Source organism: Mus pahari, chromosome 12 (assembly GCF_900095145.1).
Source record: "Mus pahari chromosome 12, PAHARI_EIJ_v1.1, whole genome shotgun sequence".
NCBI lineage: Eukaryota > Metazoa > Chordata > Mammalia > Rodentia > Muridae > Mus > Mus pahari.
Genome location: NC_034601.1, coordinates 49,499,031 through 49,519,558, shown reverse-complemented (window position 1 = coordinate 49,519,558; position 20,528 = coordinate 49,499,031). Strand labels below are relative to the sequence as shown.

Genomic DNA, 20,528 nt, shown 5'->3' with positions numbered 1-20,528 from the left:
CATGGCGTAATTTATGACCACTCTCAATCCCTCTGATTATTTTGGTTAAGTTTGGCATCTTGAATAGCGCCCATGGAGAGGGGTTCATGCTATACTGTGTGCACTTTCCACTTGGATAACTTCACCTGGAGAGGGCAAATATTGTTTCTTTTTGTGACCTTTTGGGCCTTCTTAAGGGAAAAACCTTAAGCTGTTAAAATGCGCATCCTCTGTATGCCCTGCAGGCAGCCAGGGTGTGCAGATGCTCGATCAGAACATCTGCAGTATTAAATGCTCATGAGGGGTGTTCAGGAAAGGAACGTGTAAGGAACTCTCTATAGGGCATGCAAGAGTGCAAAACCATCAGCAAGATGCCCCGCTGTAAATGGTCTATGTGCTTTCTCAAGTGACAGTCACAACTTTTCTCCGGTTGCTTGTCTCTTTGTGCTCTCTTCTGTCTCCATCTCTGTCAAGAATATTAAAAGTACTGGCTGCCAAGGAAGGGACCATTTCGATTCTTTTTCACCTCAAGGGGAGTTTTCTTGCCATCTGTCTTTAAATATTTCAAAATGTCTAAAAAATTATGGTAAAATTATACACGACATCCAAGTTATGAGCTTGATGCTAGGAGCCTGTGTCGACAAGTATCTGTTTAAGTCTTTGCTTTAAGGGATTCTGGCTGGATACCCAGAAACCAAATTGCCAGATCACGTGGTAACTTTGTATATAACTTTTGAAGCTGATTTGAATGATTTTTTTTCCCCCTTTGGTTTTTTTTTGAGGCAGGGTTTCTCTGTGTAGCCCTGGCTATCCTGGAACTCACTCTGTAGACCAGGCTGGCCTTGAACTCAGAAATCTGCCTGCCTCTGCCTCCCAAGTGCTGGAATTAAAGGTGTGTGCCACCACTGCTCGGCCTTGAATGATTATTATTGTCTGAGTGTGCGCATGCTACAGTGGAAGCCGGATGACAACATTCAGAGGGCAGCTCTCTCCCCTTTCACTATGAGTTTAGGGGATTTGAATTCACTGAAGCAAGTGATTTACCCACTGAGCCATTTTTCTGGGTCTGTGTATAACTTGTTAAAGCTTTGCCATATAAGTTTTCAAAGTGCCTATGCCATGATCATTCTCTTCTTTAAAAAATTTTATTATATATATATATATATATATATATATACATATATATATTTACAGGTATATAACATATATGTGCATATATACACATTTATATTTAGTGTGTGTGTGTGTGTGTGTGGGTCTGAGGGCACCCTGTAGGCTCTGGGGTTCTCCTCCTACCATGTGGGTTCTGGGGCTCCAAGTAATGTCCTTAGGCTTGGTGACAAACACCTTTGCCCACAGAGCTGTCTGGCCAGCCCTGCCTATTTCTTCTTAACTCACTTTGCAGTGTTTGCCTGAGTGGAGTAAATCAATAGTTAATGTGCACCATGAGTGTAAGTCAACGATTGATAACTGAGTTAAGAATAGAGACTCTGCCCAGTGATTCTGCATTCAGCACCACAATGATCGAGACAGAAAACCTTCCTTAAAGTCTTACCCACACTGTAGAACCAAGTGGACGGCTGGGAATTGTACCAATGAAAGCCACTGGGGTCGCGTGCTGGATTCCATATTCACTGGATCCTTTTAAACATTTGCACCACTTGTTACCAGAAAACCAAATTCAAAAGAAATTCTGGGAGGTTTCCCAGAGATTTAAAGGGGCCAGAGCTATAGGGCAACTCATGGATGCAAGCGGCTAGGCCTGTGTCTGTAGGTGAATGGAGAGAACCCAGAGGGTGGGAATTGGGTGTCGCTGACTTCACCCCACCTCCTTTCTTTACCCCCCATTTCCTCACCTCCACATTCATAACACAGAGATGGTCCATGAGTTTTTCTCTCACGAATCCTCCATAATTCGAGAAACAGTGAAAATGGCTCATTTTCTAGTTGGAATAGCTGCCCATAGCCAGCTCTAGGAAACCTGTAATGACTTTTTGTTTTTGACCTCCGCTAAGGGCAAAGAAGGTGGGTTCAATATGAGATGGGAGACAAGGGTTAGAGGAATCTGAAAATCCAGTTTTCTGGGTCAGGCTGCTGAACTGACCCTTGAAATCGCTAGTGTCATGTCAGATCAGACTTGATGGCAGAGGCGGTTGGACCAGAGCCTTCCAAGCTTGTCATCCTGTGCCAAAGTTTGTTAGCTCTTCAACAACCAAGGAAAACATTTTTGTTTTTTTTACTTGTGGCATTGAACAGAATCCAGAATTAAGATAAGAGAGATTCTTACATGCAACGCTAATTAAATATCTAGGGCACAGTGACAGATTACAGTTGGCTTGTAACCCAGGAGGTACCATGTGGTGGCAACATTCACAGGCCACTTTCAATTATTCTGTATCTGTTTGTCTAAGCGCCAGAGTTTTTGGTAGCCCAAAATTCATGTATATAAGGTGTAGTGGTTGAAGAAGATACCCCTCCACACAAATAAATGATTAGACAGACAAAAAAAAATAACTGAAAATTTTGGAAAATATTTCTCCTGCTCTGCTGCTGGTTCCACTGACAGACTCCAGATTAAACCATTTCCGAAGCCTGGTTTCCCATCCTCTAAGGTATGGTCCTATCGAATCTACTGGTCCAGCTATAGATTCAGCCTCTCTTTAAAACTGTTAGTAGCCTTTTGTAAAGGTTCCTGTGTAGGCTGCATGAGCTGACTGTGAGATGCCTTCTTGAAATTGGTGGGACAGTGACTGCTCTGACCCATTGCAGGGAAGAGGTGAGATACAGGCCAGAGGCAGAACGGGAAGCACAGACTCTCCTGGCTTCCTTATTTCTGTCCACAGTGTACCCTATACTGTCAGCCTTGCTGGGGCCTGACTCTGTCTGTTCTGTGTTATTCAGTCCATTGTCAGTCCTATGGATTGCACTTCTGGTTCACTTCCCTGAAGAACATCCTCTTTCCAGGTCTGTGGGTACCAACCCAGTTCATGGCTCTGACTGTTACAGTGTCCACTTACCTGCCTGTGCACAGCTGCTGTCTCTGTTGTTTTCACTTTGCTCAGAAATTCTGAATGGCTCCCCATGGCTTATCACACCAACTTTCCACTGTTTTCACTGAGCCAAAGCCCCGTGGGAAGGGACTCAGAACCTGATTTCATATTGTCCCCTTTTCTTAGGTTTTCTTCAAGTTGGGCCGGTGAGCCAAAGATGTCAGGATATTTAACTATCAAGTATTAAACACAGATTTGAAAAATAATAATAATGACACAAAACGTCACTGATGTGCTAAGCATATCATATATACTACCTCATTTAACCGATACACCGACAAAAAGTAGTTGAATACCCAGTTTAAGGATGAGAAACATAGTCCTGAGGGCACAAGTAATAGTAGGTGGTTAGTAAGTAACTGGATGGGATTTGGACCAAAGTCTGCTTTACTCAAAAACCCTATGATTTCAAGCAAAGGTTGAACAATATTACAGGCAAGAACTTTAGCTTGGATAAAAGCTTATAGCAAGAATGAATGTGCCATTGTCTAATTTGTATCATGAGGATATAAATATACTGGAATTGGGGATTAGTCGCCAGAGCTGTTACAGCGAAGCATTCCCAGACTTAGCTGTTCAAACAAACAGAAATTTAGTGTTCCAGAGAAGGTCAGTTGGTAAAATGCTTGCTACATAACAACAATGCAGACCCAAGTTTGGTCTCCAGAATCCATCTTAAAAAAATGCTGGGCATGGCAGTCATGATTGTAATCCTATCACAAAGAGGCAGGAACTTGGGGGCTTGCTGGTCAACCAGCCTAGTCCACTCTGTGAGCTCTAGGCCAAAGAGATATCCTTTCACAACATAACGCAACACAATACAACCCCAAGTGTATAGTGCCTGAGATATGACACCCAAGACTGATACTCTGGCCTCCACTTGTACTGCATACATAGGTGCACTTATACATGTACACACACATACACAGCCGCCCAAAACAAAACCAAAAACAGCAATGACAACAACAACAACAACAACAACAAAACCCAACCAACCAACCAAAACAAAATCCCATAGGTTCATTCCCACACTGTTCTGGAAATAGGAAGTCCAGAGATAGGCTCAGCAAGTTTGACGTGTCTTGAGGCTTCTTTGCTCGAATGCACATGGAACCTTCTCCATATGTGTGCACAGGGCCCCTGCCCAGGGCCTTTGGTGTGTGCACATCCTTGGTGCCTTACATTAATTGACATGGGGCTCCTTTTGATCTCACTTTACTCCCCTCTGCAAAGGCTTGTCTCCAAATATAGTCTTATTTGGAAGTCCCCCACCATAGGGCATCAACATAGGAATTCTGTGTTGATGGGGAGGCAGTTGAGGCTGTAGGGGAATCGATAGCTGGTTTGGTAGGCCCACCCTTTAGAGGATGTGGAATCAGGTTTAGGGACTGGTTTGATCTAGACCCTGTCATTGGGTCTGGCAGCTGAGCAGGAGAACTGCCTTCCAAAACTTCCAGCTAGTTTTGTCTGTCTGTTCATTTGTTTGTGAGGACGGGGGTCTTCATCAACCACCTCTCCACCTTATGTATTGACGTTTCAGTAGGGGTCACTCACTTAACCTGCAGCACAGCAAGTTAGCTAGCCTGGCTAGTCAGCCCCCAGGAGTCTGCCACCTATGCTGGGATTATAGACTTGTATGCCATGCACGTACATTTTACAGAGGTGCTGGGGACCTGAACTCAGCACCTTACACTTGCATACAATTCACTTCAACCACTGACCCATGTCCACATCCTCTCTAGTTGGTATTATTATTATATTTTAAAAGTTGCATTTATTTATTTCTGTATTGTGCATGTATGTATGTGTGAGAGTGTGGGCATGTGTGTGCTATGGTGTGTGTGTGTAAAGGTGAGGAAACAGCTTTTGAGGGATGCTCTTTCCTTTTACATGTGGGGCCTGAGATTGAATTCGTGTCTTCAGGGTTGACCAATAAGTGCCTTTTTACCCTCTGAGCCATTTCCTGCGTCCTCCAGCTGAATGAGTACAAAGGGGTGGGTAGGGACCACTTTGGAGAAAGAACTATTAGAACTTTCTTATAGTGAAATCAAGGAGAGAAAGCATCACACCTTTAAGTTGTTTAGACATTTCTGCAAAGGTGGGGTGTGTACGGTGAATGCATTTGGATGTGCCGGTGCATGTGTGCACATGCAGAGGCCAGAGTAGGACTTCCGGTGTTTTCCTTTGGATGTCTGCTGAGTCAGGGTTTCTCCGTCAATCCAACCTTGCCCTTTCTGCTAGACTGGCTCAGCATGTGCCTGTCTTCATCTCCCAGTGCCAGGGCTGCGGGCACAGGCAGCTGGACCTGACGTTGTACATGAGTGCTACAGATTTGCACTCCTGGTTTTGTACTTGGAACAAAAAGTGCTCTCAGAAAATCAGACCATCTCCATAGGTTATGAGGAGAGTCATTTGGTGGGTATATTGGTGCAAAGAGGGAAAACGAGTTGGGTCATCTCTTTCTTTCTTTCTTTCTTTCTTTCTTTCTTTCTTTCTTTCTTTCTTTCTTTCTTTCTTTCTTTCTTTCTTTCTTTCTTTCTTTCTTTCTTNCTTNCTTCCTTCCTTCCTTCCTTCCTTCCTTCCTTCCTTCCTTCCTTCCTTCCTCTTGTATGCCCACATGTACATATTTGTGTGTGTATGCACATATGTGTGAGGTGTGCATGTGTGTGCATATGGAAACTTGAGGACAGTCTTGGGTATCCTACCTCAGGTGCTGTCCATCTTTGTGTGTCTCTGTGTGTGGTCTGTCTACATGCTTGCATGTATGTGTGTACACATATGTGTGCTACCACACTTGGTATTTCCTTACATAAGTTCTAGGGGTGGCACTAAGTTCTTCATGTCTGTACCGCCTGCGACATCTCCCAGACGTTAGGTCTCAGGCCTGTCAGTCACACTTGTGGCAGCCTGGGATTAGAATTCAGAGGTCAGGCCAGCCCCAGCAGCTGGAGATTTGACTCAGGTGAGAGCTGAGCTTGGGGGTGATATTTAAAGTTCAGGAAGAGTGAAATAAAAAAAAAAAAAATCTCAGGTCTGGTGCACACTTTTAATCCCAGCTCCTGGGAGGCAGGGGCAGGGGAATCTCTATGAGTTCAAGACCAGGCTGGTCTGCAGAGTGAGAATGCCTCAGATAAAACCCGAACAAACAACAAAAACCCAGCCCAAAGCAGAAGTCTCAGGTGTCCAAGTGCTTTGTGTGGAAAGCGCCCCATCCATCTGAAATGGCACTTCTGGCTTTCTTTATCTTACCTGATGCCTGGCACATCAGACCACTCGCCCTCCATTATGCAGCAGTTCGATTGTTGTCTGTCCCTGCTGTGAATGTCAGCTCCACAAGAGACTGCATTTCTGTCCAGCACTGTCCAGCACACTACCTGGAAGGGTGTTGAGATCGCTATACCTGCTCCTTAAGCACTTACTGAATGAATCAGTGAATCCGTGCGATTCTGTGACTAGTGGAATCTAGATTGGTTTAAGTTGTTTATAGTCCAGATATTGCCTTTTTGTTTCCTGCAGAAGGTTTTTTTTTTCTTTTCTTTAACAAATGCTGTTTGATAAATGAACACTGACACAAATCAAAAAGACTCAGCATGAAGCATTGGCCTTGTTTCTGCTTGCATTTCCCCGATTTGTGCCTTCTCCTGACTAAGATCAGTGGTGTCCTCCTCAGCTACTGTGCCTAAGAAACTAGATGCGTCTCTGTCTGAAAATGCAGGCCTTTCTGGTTACCCCTAGATTATCTCTTTGCATTTACATTTTTGTTGTTATTTGTCGAGTTTTGGGTTTCTGCTAGCTCTCTTTCCCCTTTACTTGATGAACGTAGGCTCTTACCTCCTTGTAGCTGTGTGGGTATCAGAGCTCCATTAACAAATAACAAGTATGCCTGTCACCCTTGTCTACACGTTTCTATAGTAATGTTGCTGCTATGGAATGGGGCCATGGAGTTGTCATGAAATACAGCCGTAGGTTGGTTAGGCATTTAAATCAATTCCATTCTCTCCTAAGGAACTACACAAGGTACATCTGAGACTATTTTTGAGTTCTCTTCTTACTACACACCTCTTCTCTCAGCAGTCTGAATTGTATAAATGGCATTGGAATTATTGGATGAAGGAATTTAAATGAGGGTGCTCCAACAGATGGGGAATTCCTTTGTTTTGGGGGGGGACTATTGAAATCACTGGGGAATTGTACTAGGTACCCCACACCAGTGTGAAGATCGTATGAGGCACAGAACAACAGTTGGTAAGAGTTAAACCCATCTGGAAACTTGGGGAGATGGCTGAGAGTCACTGATCAAGGATTCTGAGACTTTGGACATATAAAACTAAAGCCAAAACCCAACAAAACAAACGCCCAAACCTTGCTTTCATCCTTAGTTCTTTCTGCAGAACCTTTTTATTTATTTATTTATTATTTTTTGTCATCATCCCTTCTTCTTCCTGCCACCTCAGATTCTTTGTTGGGTTTCTCTGGAAGTCTAGACTGTATTGGTTGATGTAGGTGGATAGAGAGATTGCCCTGCAGGTACTGGGACAGGCCTGTAAAATCTAGAAAAAGATTCAGGAGCTGGAATTTGACATGTTTGGAAACAGGAAAGATGGACGAATGTTGAGAGGAGCCCCTGATTTGCTGACTCATTGCTGATTGGCACATCTTCAGGAATTGTTCATTCTAAGTTTTCTAATGTAGTAATTCAACAGTACAATATTTTAAATGATATCTGGCTCTTTCTTCACCAGTTTAATAACACAAATGTGAAAGTGTTTGTGTGTGTGTGTGTGTGTGTGTGTGTGTGTGCGCGTGCGCGCGCGCGCGCGTGCGCGCGCGCTCGTGTGCATGTGCTATACAGAGACAAGTTATGACTGACAGGTCTTTTTTTATCCTGTGTATAATCTATTACTTCTTCTCTAGCTTCAGACACAGAAATAGAGAGGGTTACTCATAGCTCATAAAAAAGTATAGAAACGACAAGAGATTAATATACTGGAAAATGTCCAGTATATTATAGGCATTTCACATTATCTCATATGACATTTAACATTTGGTTTAAATTCTAGTTTTTCTCAGTTTTTAGGAGCATAAACCATGATACTCAGAGATGAAGGAATTTGCCCCAGGTCATATCACTGGAAATTGCTAGAATTGGGTGTGCAGGTTTTACAGTCACAACGCCTCTAAGTGCCTCTGCTTAAATCAGAGGGTGGCATTTTCTTCCTCAGTGGGTCAAATAGAAAGATTTGAGATTTTAAAGGCCAAGAGAGAAGTTGGGGGATATTATATAGGTACTTAAACAAGCACTTAAAATGAATGATTAGAAACCAGGCGGTGGTGGCGCACGCCTTTAATCCCAGCACTTGGGAGGCAGAGGCAGGCTGATTTCTGAGTTCGAGGCCAGCCTGGTCTATAGAGTGAGTTCCAGGACAGCCAGGGCTACACAGAGAAACCCTGTCTCGAAAAACCTAAATAAATAAATAAATAAATGAATGAATGAATGAATGAATGAATGAATGAAAGAAAAAAGAAAGAAAGAAAGACGAATGATGAGAAAACGTGAAAACTATTCGTAGATAGCGTTTTGCACAGAGGGTTGGGTTGAGCTTAGAGTGTGGTCTTCAGTTTCTGACTCATGGTAGACTGAAAATGTAAACAAAGGCGGTTTCGGGGGAGGGGAGGTGATTGTGGTATTAAATCCACATATCTCTCAATAACAGAAAGTTCAGATTTTGTTGTTGATATCAGGGTTACATTCTTCCCATCCGTAGCTATGCATGCCTGTATTTTATCTGCTAGTATAAGCTGTGGTTGGCAAGATCTTGTTAGCCGCCACTTAGCTTTTGACCATTGACTTTCTTGATGTCAATTCCGTCTTTGACCCTTGTTCCAGCCCTTACTTACACTAGAGGGAATGTAAATAACCTAACACAGTACTCAGTGTGTGGTGAACTTCCGGGAGTGATCGCTACTAGCATTGACGATATCAGTATGCCAAAGTGTCGATTATATTTTGTGGCTATCATTTTTAATTATTTCATTGGTGATGCCTATTTTGTACATGACCTAGGCTCTTAGACATTTCTGTAATTGCTGTTTTTGTCTGGCACACACTACTAACATATTTGTAGAAATTCAGACTGAGTCTCTAATAAAAGCAAGGACAACAGATCCTTTGCCCCAACGAAAACCTTCAAGTTTTGGATACCGAATTAGGGGGTGTACAGTAACGAATATCCTTAGAAACCATTCTAGAGTTAAAATGCTGGCACTTCGGCATTCATGGCTTTATCTAAGGCTTGACTGACAGTTGAGCATAATCTGTATTTGAAAGGAAATGAGGTTAAAGATGGTGCAAGCTGCTAAACTCGGCAGTTGAGAGGCAGAGACTGGAGAACTGCAGCAAGGTTGGACTTAGCTCAGTCTGTAGAGTGGGCTCCAGGGCAGCCTTGGTGACAGAGTGAGACCATGCATGCCACCCCCAGTTCACAAAAGGAGACGTTGAATGTGAAATTTGTTAATATTTATTTGTATCTTATGCTTATGAGTGGTTTACCTGTGTGTATGCATACATGTATGCATGTATGTATGCATGCATGTATGTATGTATGCATGTATGTAGTATGGGTACCAAGTATGCCTGGTCTCCTTAGAGTCTAGAAGAGCATGTTCAATCCCTTGGAATTAGAGTTACAAGTAGTTGTGAGTTGTGGGTTCTGGGAGCTGAATCTGGACCCTATGCAAGAACAGCAAGTACTTCTAACCCATGAATCTTAGATTGAGCCCTCAAATGTAAAGGTTTTTTTTTTTTTTTTTTTTTTTTTGAGACATTACTACTGTGTTGTAGTTAAGGTTAGCCAGCATCTCACTATGAGGTCCAGGCTGATCTTGAACTCCAGATCTTCCTGCCTCTGTCTCCTAGGCAGCACTGGTATTACAAGTACGCATGATGAAGCTTTCAGGAATCTCTGTGTGAATGTTTTTGGGGACTGAACACAAAGGCCTTTTTCATGTTGGGCAAGTGCTCTACCACTGAGCTACATTCCGAGACCCCAGCTAACTTTTATGTTTTGATTCGTTAAATCCATTGTTCTGGCTTGAACTTTAATAATTCTTTTACCCATAGCTGATTTTTGTTACTATCTTGCATTGTTCATCTGGAACGTATAGTTAATTGGGTGATGTAGATTTTCTAATGCTTTATCACGGGTATAATGATACACACACGTGTATGTTTCATTAATTTAAAAATAATATTTGTGAATGACCTCCTACTGGTCTCATCACAGAAGTCTTTATGTAACCATCAGGGGGCTCAGGTGATCTGACAGAGACCGCCTCAAATTTTACTTTTTCATTAAGAACCTTAAATTCTTTCATTATCAACAAATACTGATAGTTATTCTTCTTGATAGAGCAGATTTACTTTGTAATTAAAAAGAAATCAGAATATCTAGTTTACCTTTCACATGAAGTTGGCACTTTCTGACAGTGGCTCAGCTTACAGCCCAGTGTTTGATTAGAACAAATAGCAAGTCCTACCCTTTACCCTGGGGAACAAAGTATGCTTCTTCTTCTTCTTCCTCTTCTTCTTCTTCTTCTTCTTCTTCTTCTTCTTCTTCTTCTTCTTCTTCTTCTTCTTCTTCTTCTTCTTCTCAAAGCACTCTTTTTTTTTTCTTTTAAAGATTTATTTATTTATTTGATGTATATGAGTACAGCATTGCTCTCTTCAGACACACCAGAAGAGGGCATAAACCCCACTGCAGATGGTTGTGAGCTGGGAATTGAACTCAGGACCTCTGGAAGAGCAGTCAGTGCTCTTAACCACTGAGCCATCTCTCCAGCCCCAAAGCACTCTCCTTAAAGACAATTATTGTACCTCAAGGTACTGCACAAACATCTATGTATGTCTCTTCCTTCACACAGAAAATTAATGTGATCCGTATTTCAGGGATCAGTATGAATAAAATTTAGAATCATGATTCGGTCTAAGACTTCTTTGAGTGAAACATACGCTTTTTCTCCCCTAGCCTTAAGTTAAGATTCAAAACGGTGAGTGCACATTTCAGATCTCAATGCCAGCTGCATCTGTAGTTACACATTCGTGTAATCTGCTGGGCTGATATCAGGCGAGGGGGACCAAGTAACAGGAGCAGTCTGTAGAACTGTCCTCTTAGGTGGAAGCGGAATTCTTCGCAAGAGCTGTTTGCTGTTTACTGAGGGGCCCTGTCATTTGAAAGTGACAGTGCAGTCCTTTCTTCCTCCCTGCCCCCCTCCCCCTTCTGTCAGAAAATCAACTAGCGGACCATTACTGCCTCCTTGCCTGCTCACTTCTGCCAATACAGTATAGTAGCTCACCCTCTTAGATACTGGTGTCTCTATTTCAAATAGGAAATGCTGTTCTAAACTATTTACGGTATTAAGAAAGTTCATTACATTTACACTTAAAGAATTCTGTTCCATTTTTAGAGCTCTGATAATGGTGTTACAACATTACCTGTACCATAAAACAGTTCGAACTGTTCTGTCGTATGAAACACAATAAAGTAAATTATTAACATCTGTACCACCAGGGTGTCTTCGGGTCACTTTGGAAGAGATTTCTCCTTTCCACGAGTCACAGAGCTCTAGGATACGTTATTTTCATCTTTTCCATTGTCCTTAGATGAGGACGGTGTGCATCCGAGCCTAAAAGGCCACAGGTCTTCTCATCTTCATCTTTAGAACAGCGTCAGACCCATGTTAGACAAATGAGGATTTTAATCACTGTGATAGTTCACGTGTGTGTGTGTGTGTGTGTGTGTGTGTGTGTGTGGTTTGCGAATGTGTGTAGAGAGGAGACCAAAATCTGAAAGGAGGGTAGAGAGAAGAGGGTGGAATCAGAGGGTTAAAACTTGTTCTAGAAGGTTATCTAACCAGTGGGGACAGGGAGCAGCTGGGGGGAGGGGAAGGAACAGATCATAATGACAGATATGTATAAAAATGCCACAATGGCACCTATTGGCTTGGTATGCTAACCTAAAAATTAATCACACAAAAAAGGAGGCAACATTATTCAAGAGCCCTTAATTGGGCCTATTGAAACAGTGGGGGGTGGGAAGAACCACAGGGTGTCTGCTAGCAGCCCTTGTGTGCCGGTCAGTCCGCTTCTGGTATAAGCCAGAAAAGGAGTGTTTGTACTAGTCACCTATGACCTTCAGGCAAAGGAAGGGCTGTATTGACACCAATCACAACACTGTCTGCAGCAGTCGCAGCAGTCTCTCCTAGACTACCACCAGGGGTCATGCCTTCAATCTGGCAGGAGTGGGAATGGTTCCGGGGTGGGGGTGGGGGTGGGGGTGGGGGAGGAAGTGTGGCTCGAGGCTGCACCTTCAGAAGCTGGAGTTGTGTTTTAGAAGCCGCAGCTGCCACGTAGCTCTCTGGAGTGTTGAACGTGGTTTGACAAGTTCTTTTCTCACGGCTGCCTGCGCACCAAACAAGAGCCTAACAGCTAACAATTAGGGAATCAAATCCCCTCACTTCCCCATATTTGTTTATTTCCAGAAAACAAGCAGGTGTGCGGACGCACGGCAAGGCGTCCTTGATATTAATTTTAGCTGTGCTTTTAGTCATGCTCCACACCGGCCTAGCCCTGTAGCACCTGTGGGCTGCCTGCTGCTCACCCCGTCAGCCATGCTGATCTGTGGATTCTGCCTAGCCGAGCGATTTACCTAACCTTCCTCTTTGCCACTGTTTCTTCTTCTAGGTCAGGTTTTTTTTCCCCCCTTAGGCCACGGCAGTTCATTCTTAGCGGCCACTAGGACTCCCCTCAGTCTCATCGTCTCTAAAACTGTTTCCAGACTCATTTTTGCCTGCTTCAGATTCCCTCACGTTCCTTTAAAGTTCTAGTATCTTCGCTGGCCCCTGTAGGTGCTCCTCTGAGGTTACCTTTCACATTTATGCTATTTAACCTTTGGCAGTCCTAAAAGGCACTGCAGATTCTTCCCTGACTCCTGGCCTTAATTCTTGGCAGATGATTTTCCTGCAAACGCTTTAGGCCCATCCTTTAGGGCTCATCTCATTCTTTGCGAAGAAGACTTCCCCCTTCTCCCCCTCTCCACAGAAAGTCTCTTTTTAGGCTGTTCACTGAACTTTGTACCTCACTTAATCATAGTCAGTTTCTTTTAATCTGTGTGTGTATACCTTATCCCAACGGGTTAAGATGTTCCTTGAAAGTTTAGAGTTAATCGTTCATTCTTTCTCTCCCTTAAAAATAAACTTCCCTTGACTAGTTCGAGTTGGATTTACGGAGAAAGTATAAACATTGAAAAAAGTATTCAAGATAGAGGCATCAAAAATCCCTGTGTTTATCAAGACAAGGTCAAGTTGTACAGAATAAAACGTTCCATAATGCGTAAAAAATGATATAAAACATACAAAGAATATACACGCATGTATGCGTATTCATCATTTTTCTAGAAGACTTTATTCTAGTATTGAAGGATACGAAAGGGTGGTCATTGCTGTTTATTCTAATACTGTACCTAAAAAAATGATTACTTATGGCCCAGATATGAGGTTAGAAAAACTGCAAGCGCTCTGAAATTGAGTCCAGGCCCGAAAGTCCCCGGGCAACCGCTTCCAGATTTGGAGGCGGGCTAAATGTTGGGAGGCAAGGGAGGAGACTGAACTCCGCAGCACCGCTCTGGCTTCCCACTCCCCGAACTGGGCGGACCTGTTCTCGCAGCAGCCCGGGGCTCCCGCTCGCCTCCGGGCATTGCAGCCCCTGCACTGACAGCGCTTGCCGCGGACCCCGGGCCCTTGGGGATGCGGTGCGCCAAGCGCAGGCCAACCGGGGAGGCTTGGAGCTGGCCCCGACGGGGGTTCGGGGTGCGGGTGCTAGCCGGGGTTTCCAGGTGAACCGCCGGAAAACAACCGGCCGGGCGGGGCGGGGCGAGGGCGGAGGGCACATTGCCTCATCCCGGGCATTTTACTGGAAACTAGACGCATCCGGAGGCGGGGCGGGAGGCAGCCAAGGCGCAGCCTCATCGGGCGGGCGGAGCGCCGAGGTGGGAGGTCAGTCATTAAAAAGCCCGGCCGCCTCCGGGCGCGCACGTACAAGTCGCTCTGCCGCAGCCAACCGCGTAGCCATCCGGTGGCGCAGGTGTCTGGGGACCCCGAGCGCCTAGCCTGGGAGCATGATCGTGGACAAGCTTCTGGACGACAGCCGCGGCGGAGAGGGGCTGCTGGACGCGGCCGGCGACTGCGGCCTCATGACCAGCCCGCTCAACCTGGCTTACTTCTACGGCGCCTCGCCTCCTTCCGCCCCCGGCGCCGGCGACACCGGCTACCTGTCCGCCGTGCCCTCCGCGCCCGGCTCGCCCGGCTCCGACTCCTCCGATTTCTCCTCCACTTCCTCCGTGTCCTCCTGCGGGGCCGTGGAGTCCCGTCCCAGAGGTGGCGCCCGCGCCGAGCGCCCTCAAGGTACCCACCCGCGGGATTCCTTGCCCCTCTATTCGGGGTTCACACGCTGGGAGGATGAGAAGGAACTATCCCCAACCCCCATAGTCGAGACGTTAAGCGGCCCCTGTGACTTCCTTAGCGGCGGGTCAGACACGAGTAGTCATGAGTGACTAGATGCCTTGTCCTGATTCTGGCACGTTGTCCTTGCCTAGACCTCTGCGGAGTCCAGCGCCTAAGGGACCCTGATGGCTAGCGCGCTGGCTTCCTGGGAAAAGAACTTGAGAGCCTCGGATTCTCTTTTCTATCATCTCATAACCGTTTCCCTTTTCACTTCTCCCCCGACCCCGAACTCAAGAACCTCTGAGAAATAATTACACTACTATGAGATTTTTGGGGCTGATGGACAGAAATGTAGTTTACTTCTTGTAATTCAGTGAGAAGCAGTGGCAGAGGATAAAACGTCGGGAACTGGATTTAAGCCACCCGTATTCCTAATCTATTTGTAGGGATGAATCAAAGAAAACCCACTTATCAGGACGTAGAGGAAAGCCGGGTTCGGGAAAGTGATTTAGGGTTCTGCGCTTAGTTTACGATGTTGGCGTTTCAGAGGCCTGCTCAGAATTCTGATTTTTCTCTGTGTGCTTGAGAATGGAAAAGTTACATCTAACGAGGCCCTTCCTTTAGCTGCGGGTTGCATGGTTTCCTTTCTTCACGAACCGAGTTGCATAATTTGGGGGGGGGGGACAGGATGCAGCTGTGGGTAGATTTAAACACCGCCTAAATTTTCTCAGTTGTTGGAGCTTTTCATCGCAATTATTTTAAAGAATGACCCCTTGCTGCTCCCTACCGCTGCCTACTCACAAACTTTGGTTGTCTTTTTTTTTAAAAAGTTCTTTTTGATTTAAAACACTGTGCCTTAAGCCACAGTGTTGCCCACAGCTACCTGAAAAGCGAGGTGTGCATGCTTTGACAGTCCTTTCTGAAGTCCATAGGCCCATGGGCCTACGACAGCTGGCTGAACCTATTGATTGTTTCTAGTTCTTGGTTTACCACACAAGCCGTGGGGGATTCCTGAAACTGCATTTTCTTCTCCCTATGACGTGGGCATGGAAGTTTTAACGCTTGTCATTCCAGAGGAGTGCTGTTAGATTCTGGCCATTGGGGTGTTTGTGGAAATTCCTGAACTTGAATCCAAAGGCTATTTGATCGTTTTTTCTTTGCCCCATCCCTGTCTCTATGTCACACTTGTGGCATAGATAGCCAAATTATGCTTTGTTCTCTGTTTGTTTTCCTGTTTGTCTTCTAAATATGTTCAATTTATGCACAAGAGCTTATTCCATAGTTGTGGCTAGGAGTGGAATACTGCACTCAGTAAATTCTAAACTTCCTTCAGAAGTTCTAAGGTGAACAGGCCTGTTTCCGTTTTACTTAGAACGCCCATGTACGTAAGTGAGGGGGAAATCCTGTGTGTATGTGGAAATGTGCTAAGTGAATTTAAGCAGCTTTCTTGGCACAAATTAAGGAAATACTAAGAAATCTTAAGTCCCTATTGCTGACTTAAAGTTCGCCTTGGTGCCTTGAGATCTTTAGAGGAAGTTAGGTGAATGGCATAAAGGTACTTTATAATTCCTATATGAACATAAAAGACCTTGTTTTTAAAACTACAAATGCCTCATTCTGCTCCAAGGATTTCTCAAAGTCAAGAATAATCATATATAAGTCTCCGATCTTGGCAAAAGCTCTGTTCCTATTTCATGAGTCAATAGTACTGACAGAGAGGCTTTCTTTGTTGGGCCTAAGGATCTTCTGCCACATTTGATAGTGCTTTAATTCCTTAGGGTGCCTGGTTGGAGGATCAGTCAACACAGGTCCCTTGAGAAGTACTGGATACAGATTGTGGGAACCCATTGGCCTAGGATGTTGGAAAGGCTTTGAGCACGGGAAAGGCTTTGCAATCCGCCGTGTGAGGGCTTTATCCACCAGGCTGCAGTCTTTGGGGGGTGCTGTGTCGGGATTCATGTCTGTGAAGAGATGTAATTGACACTTGTCCTTTCCTTCTGAACAGTTGAGCCCCACATGGGGGTTGGCAGGCAGCAGAGAGGCCCCTTTCAAGGTGTACGCGTGAAGAACTCGGTGAAGGAGCTCCTGCTACACATCCGAAGTAACAAACAGAAGGCTTCTGGCCAACCCGTGGATGAGTTTAAGGTGGCGGCATCTGTTCTTTGTCTCGAGTGGGTGGGAGACTACTCTGTGAAGGTTATTGTAGTTTTCTAACTTAGGTCCAGTAAGTCCCTTGTAGTCTTTCATAGGTGACCAAGTTCCTAGGACAGGAGATATATATCTGTGTACGCTGGGCTCCCTGCCCTTGGCTCAGTGCCACGTGTGTCCGAGAAATTTAAGGAGCCAACAAAAGAAAGCAGTTTGAGGACAATGGGATTCATAGGGTTCAGTACACAGAGAACACTTTGATGAGAGAGGAATGAATCAGATGGTCTTACTTATTTCATCCTGACCAGGATTGACTAGGCTAAAGTGAAAACAGAGAAGGAGGGGGGCTGGGAGGAGAGAGAGAGAGAGAGAGAGAGAGAGAGAGAGAGAGAGAATATGAATGAATATGAATGAGAATGAGAATGAAAATGGAGGTAGCATTCTGTCAGGATTTATTTCCCCAGAGGCTTATGGTGTTCTGTAGAGAGGGTAGGAGAGACAGATCTTCACCGAGTGAGAAACCATGTTGTATATACTAAACTGGAATCTTTCCCTTGCAGACACAGAGCGTGAACATTGAGCAACTGACAGGTAAGAGCTCCATCTATTTTTTTTTTTTTTTTCCTTCATCTTACCGGGTCCTTTTTGAGTGAAATGATTCCGTGGGGGAATAGAATTGGAATTTGTCAGGTTGGAACGATGACAGATTGCACCCTCTGTCTTTGGGAACAGACCTGAAGAGTGCAGTGTCTGCAGTGGGGAAAAGAAAGGGACCGGATCCTCTGTCTGATGGACCAGTTTGCAAGAGGCCAGCTCTGTTGCCTTCTCACTTCGTGGTAAGCGTTTCCCTGTTTTCCTCTGAACGCTCTGTAGAACTATTTCTGGGATATTGTTGCTATTTAAAACACAAAACAAAACAGCTCCTTGGGTTTGAAGCCGAGTCCTGTGCCTAGCACTGAGCCTACCCCCTAGCTTTTGGAGTTCTTTTAAAGGAAGTCATTATAAGAGCTGCTTTCCCCCCTTTCCAGACGTCACCGCAAACGCCTACACCTGGGGAGAGCATGGAAGATGTTCGCCACAGCGAATCCAAGCTGGATAGTAGTGCTGCCCTGCTTCAGAATATTATAAACATCAAGAATGAGTGCAACCCAGTTTCACTAAACACTGTCCAGGTTAGCTGGATGAGCCCCGCAGTTCCCCAGAACTCCCCAAGAGACCAGTGCCAGGATTTCCATGGAGGCCAGGCCTTCTCGCCACCTCAGAAATACCAACCGTTCCAAGTCAGTGGCTCTCCACAGATGATGGACCAGGCGTCAATGTACCAGTATTCACCACAAACACAGAACATGCAGCAGCCGCCACCGCCACCGCCACCCCAGCCGCCGCTGCCACCGCAGCAGCAACATCAACAGAATTATCCCCACAACCCACCTCTGCAGTTCAGTCCTTATTCTAGAATGTCCCAGTCTCCCAAGTATGATTCCAACCTCTTTGATACTCAAGAGCCACAGTTCTGCACAAGCCAAAGTTTCGTGTCTCTGCTGACTGGCCAAGGGGAATCTGAGGCTCTTGCTGTTCCCGTTCAGGCTCCCACCAGCGTCCCACCCCAAACTGACACGCAGTTGCAGACCTTCAGCCTGATGCCAAGCAATGCCTGCGAGGCCGTCGGGGTGCACGATGCGGGCTCGCATTCTTTGGGCACCTCCCTGTCACTCCAGAACATCATGGGAAGCCCGATGAACACCACCCAGCTAGGGAAGTCATTTTTTCAGTGGCAGGTAGAGCAGGAAGAAAGCAAATTGGCAAATATCCCCCAGGACCAGTTTCTCGCTAGGGATGGAGACGGTGACACGTGAGTATCTTTTTATCCTATGTCCTTTCACGCTTGAACCTTATGAGTTGGCATGATGATGATAGATAATTCATATTTCAAGGAAGGCTGTTCCTTTTATCTTTTTTCCCCCCTTGAAAGAAACTACTTTTTGTTTTAAATTAAAAATATGTACTTTCCGTGAATAACCTGCTTTGAAGACTAATGTAGATTATATCTTTAGAGCAGAAACAGTTAGATCATGACTAGGCATCGATAAGGAGTGAACCAGTAGGCTAGATCCTATTCAGTACTAATTAATGTCTATAGAGCTTTGGCAAGTTACTTAAACTCTCTCAGCTTCTATTTCTTGACACATAAACAATAATGTTTTCAGTCTTAGAATTTTTATCAGTATTAAAAAAAACGTAGGTTTTGAAATGCTCAGCCTGGTGTTCAGCATTCTTCTTATCCTTATTCAGTTTCAGTTCAGGTAGACTACCACCATGTCAGAAAAGCCAAATTTCTCCTCCTCTGTGATGTTTCATTTTGAGTGTATCAGTGTTTTGTAAAAAAGGTGAAGGAAAATTTTTCTCTGATCAACCTAATGAAGTCAGAAACAATTCCCCTCTTTCTTTTCTCTCTTCACTAGGTTTCTCCATATTGCTGTTGCCCAAGGGAGGCGAGCGCTCTCCTATGTCCTTGCAAGAAAGATGAACGCTCTTCACATGCTAGACATTAAGGAGCACAATGGACAGGTGAGGGTGCTGCCTCGGCTAAGATGGGGCGCTGGAGTGAGTGGTAGCCGGTCTCCAGTGCAGCGTCTCAAACCAAGAGACTTCAGTTAATATTAACTTGGAGGTATTGACTTTTTGCCACCATTAACCTTGAAGTTATTAATGCTAACTTTGTAGTTGTTTGGCCAAAGATTGTGTATAATTAAGCCGCACCCTAAGCTTATTTTAGTTTCCTCGTCTTGCTGTGTTTGGTTGCTTATTAACAGGGTTTATTTTCTTTGTGTGGACATTCCTCTCAGCCACAGTTTAGTTTCGTATTCCTGGTTATGATAGCGTTACAGGCTTAAAAACCATCTTCTCCCAATATGTCCACAGAGTGCCTTTCAGGTGGCGGTAGCCGCCAATCAGCACCTCATTGTGCAAGATCTGGTGAACCTTGGTGCCCAGGTGAACACCACGGACTGCTGGGGAAGGACACCTCTGCACGTCTGTGCGGAGAAGGGCCACTCCCAGGTGCTCCAGGTAAGAAAGAGGCCAGAAAGCAGACTTATTGAAGCACCAAAGACGTGGGTCTTGGATCTGAGACGCTTCCTGTAGGCTGCTTGTTAAAACAATAATGCTTTGAGTTGATTTATTTATCCCTTAGCCCAATAGTAGATGGCTGTTTGTCTACCCCACCTTTGGATAACAGGCGTGTATTTTAAAACCTTGCAGGCCATCCAGAAGGGAGCGGTGAGGAGCAATCAGTTTGTGGATCTTGAGGCAACGAACTATGATGGTAAGAGGCCGATACTTTATTGGCTAAAGAACCGCATGGAAAGTGGGGTGCATGAAATCTAATCTGTCCTAAGTCAGAAAGAAAATAAAGCTAGTTGTTCTACAAGTAAAACTGCCTAGGTATATGCGGATTATCTTACTAGGTTTTATGGAACCCATTCCGAGGAACCATCCTAAGGATAATTACAGGGTCCAAAAGACTTGGCCGGATGCCTGACTTCCTTGTACCCCCTTTCCTAGGCCTGACTCCCCTCCATTGCGCGGTCGTGGCTCACAATGCGGTAGTGCATGAACTGCAGAGGAATCGGCAGCCTCATTCGCCCGAAGTGCAGGATCTCTTACTAAGGAATAAGAGCCTGGTGGACACCATTAAGTGTCTGATTCAGATGGGAGCCACAGTGGAGGCAAAGGTAACATCACAGTGGACGGTAGAGGGCTGGGAGGAAGTAGGCGTGGCGGAGAACCATGGGCGTGGCAGAGGCCTGGCTTGCAAGCACAGATTAACACCCCCCCCCCCCCCCCCCCCCCCCC

The 20,528-nt window shown here is 45.1% G+C and overlaps 1 protein-coding gene across 1 annotated transcript in view; it reads left to right on the top strand.

Annotated features, from left to right (window-relative positions):
• The first annotated feature begins 14,115 nt into the window (after positions 1-14,115).
• Positions 14,116-20,528, top strand: part of Nfkbiz (NFKB inhibitor zeta) — a 9,707-nt gene continuing 3,294 nt past the window's right edge. The window contains exons 1-9 of the mRNA XM_021209300.1: positions 14,116-14,486; positions 16,531-16,670; positions 17,234-17,264; positions 17,406-17,509; positions 17,702-18,525; positions 19,136-19,241; positions 19,596-19,742; positions 19,935-19,998; positions 20,238-20,407. Coding sequence (XP_021064959.1) covers positions 14,201-14,486; positions 16,531-16,670; positions 17,234-17,264; positions 17,406-17,509; positions 17,702-18,525; positions 19,136-19,241; positions 19,596-19,742; positions 19,935-19,998; positions 20,238-20,407 — 1,872 coding nt within the window. The 5' untranslated portion in view covers positions 14,116-14,200. The remainder of the gene's footprint in view (positions 14,487-16,530; positions 16,671-17,233; positions 17,265-17,405; positions 17,510-17,701; positions 18,526-19,135; positions 19,242-19,595; positions 19,743-19,934; positions 19,999-20,237; positions 20,408-20,528) is intronic.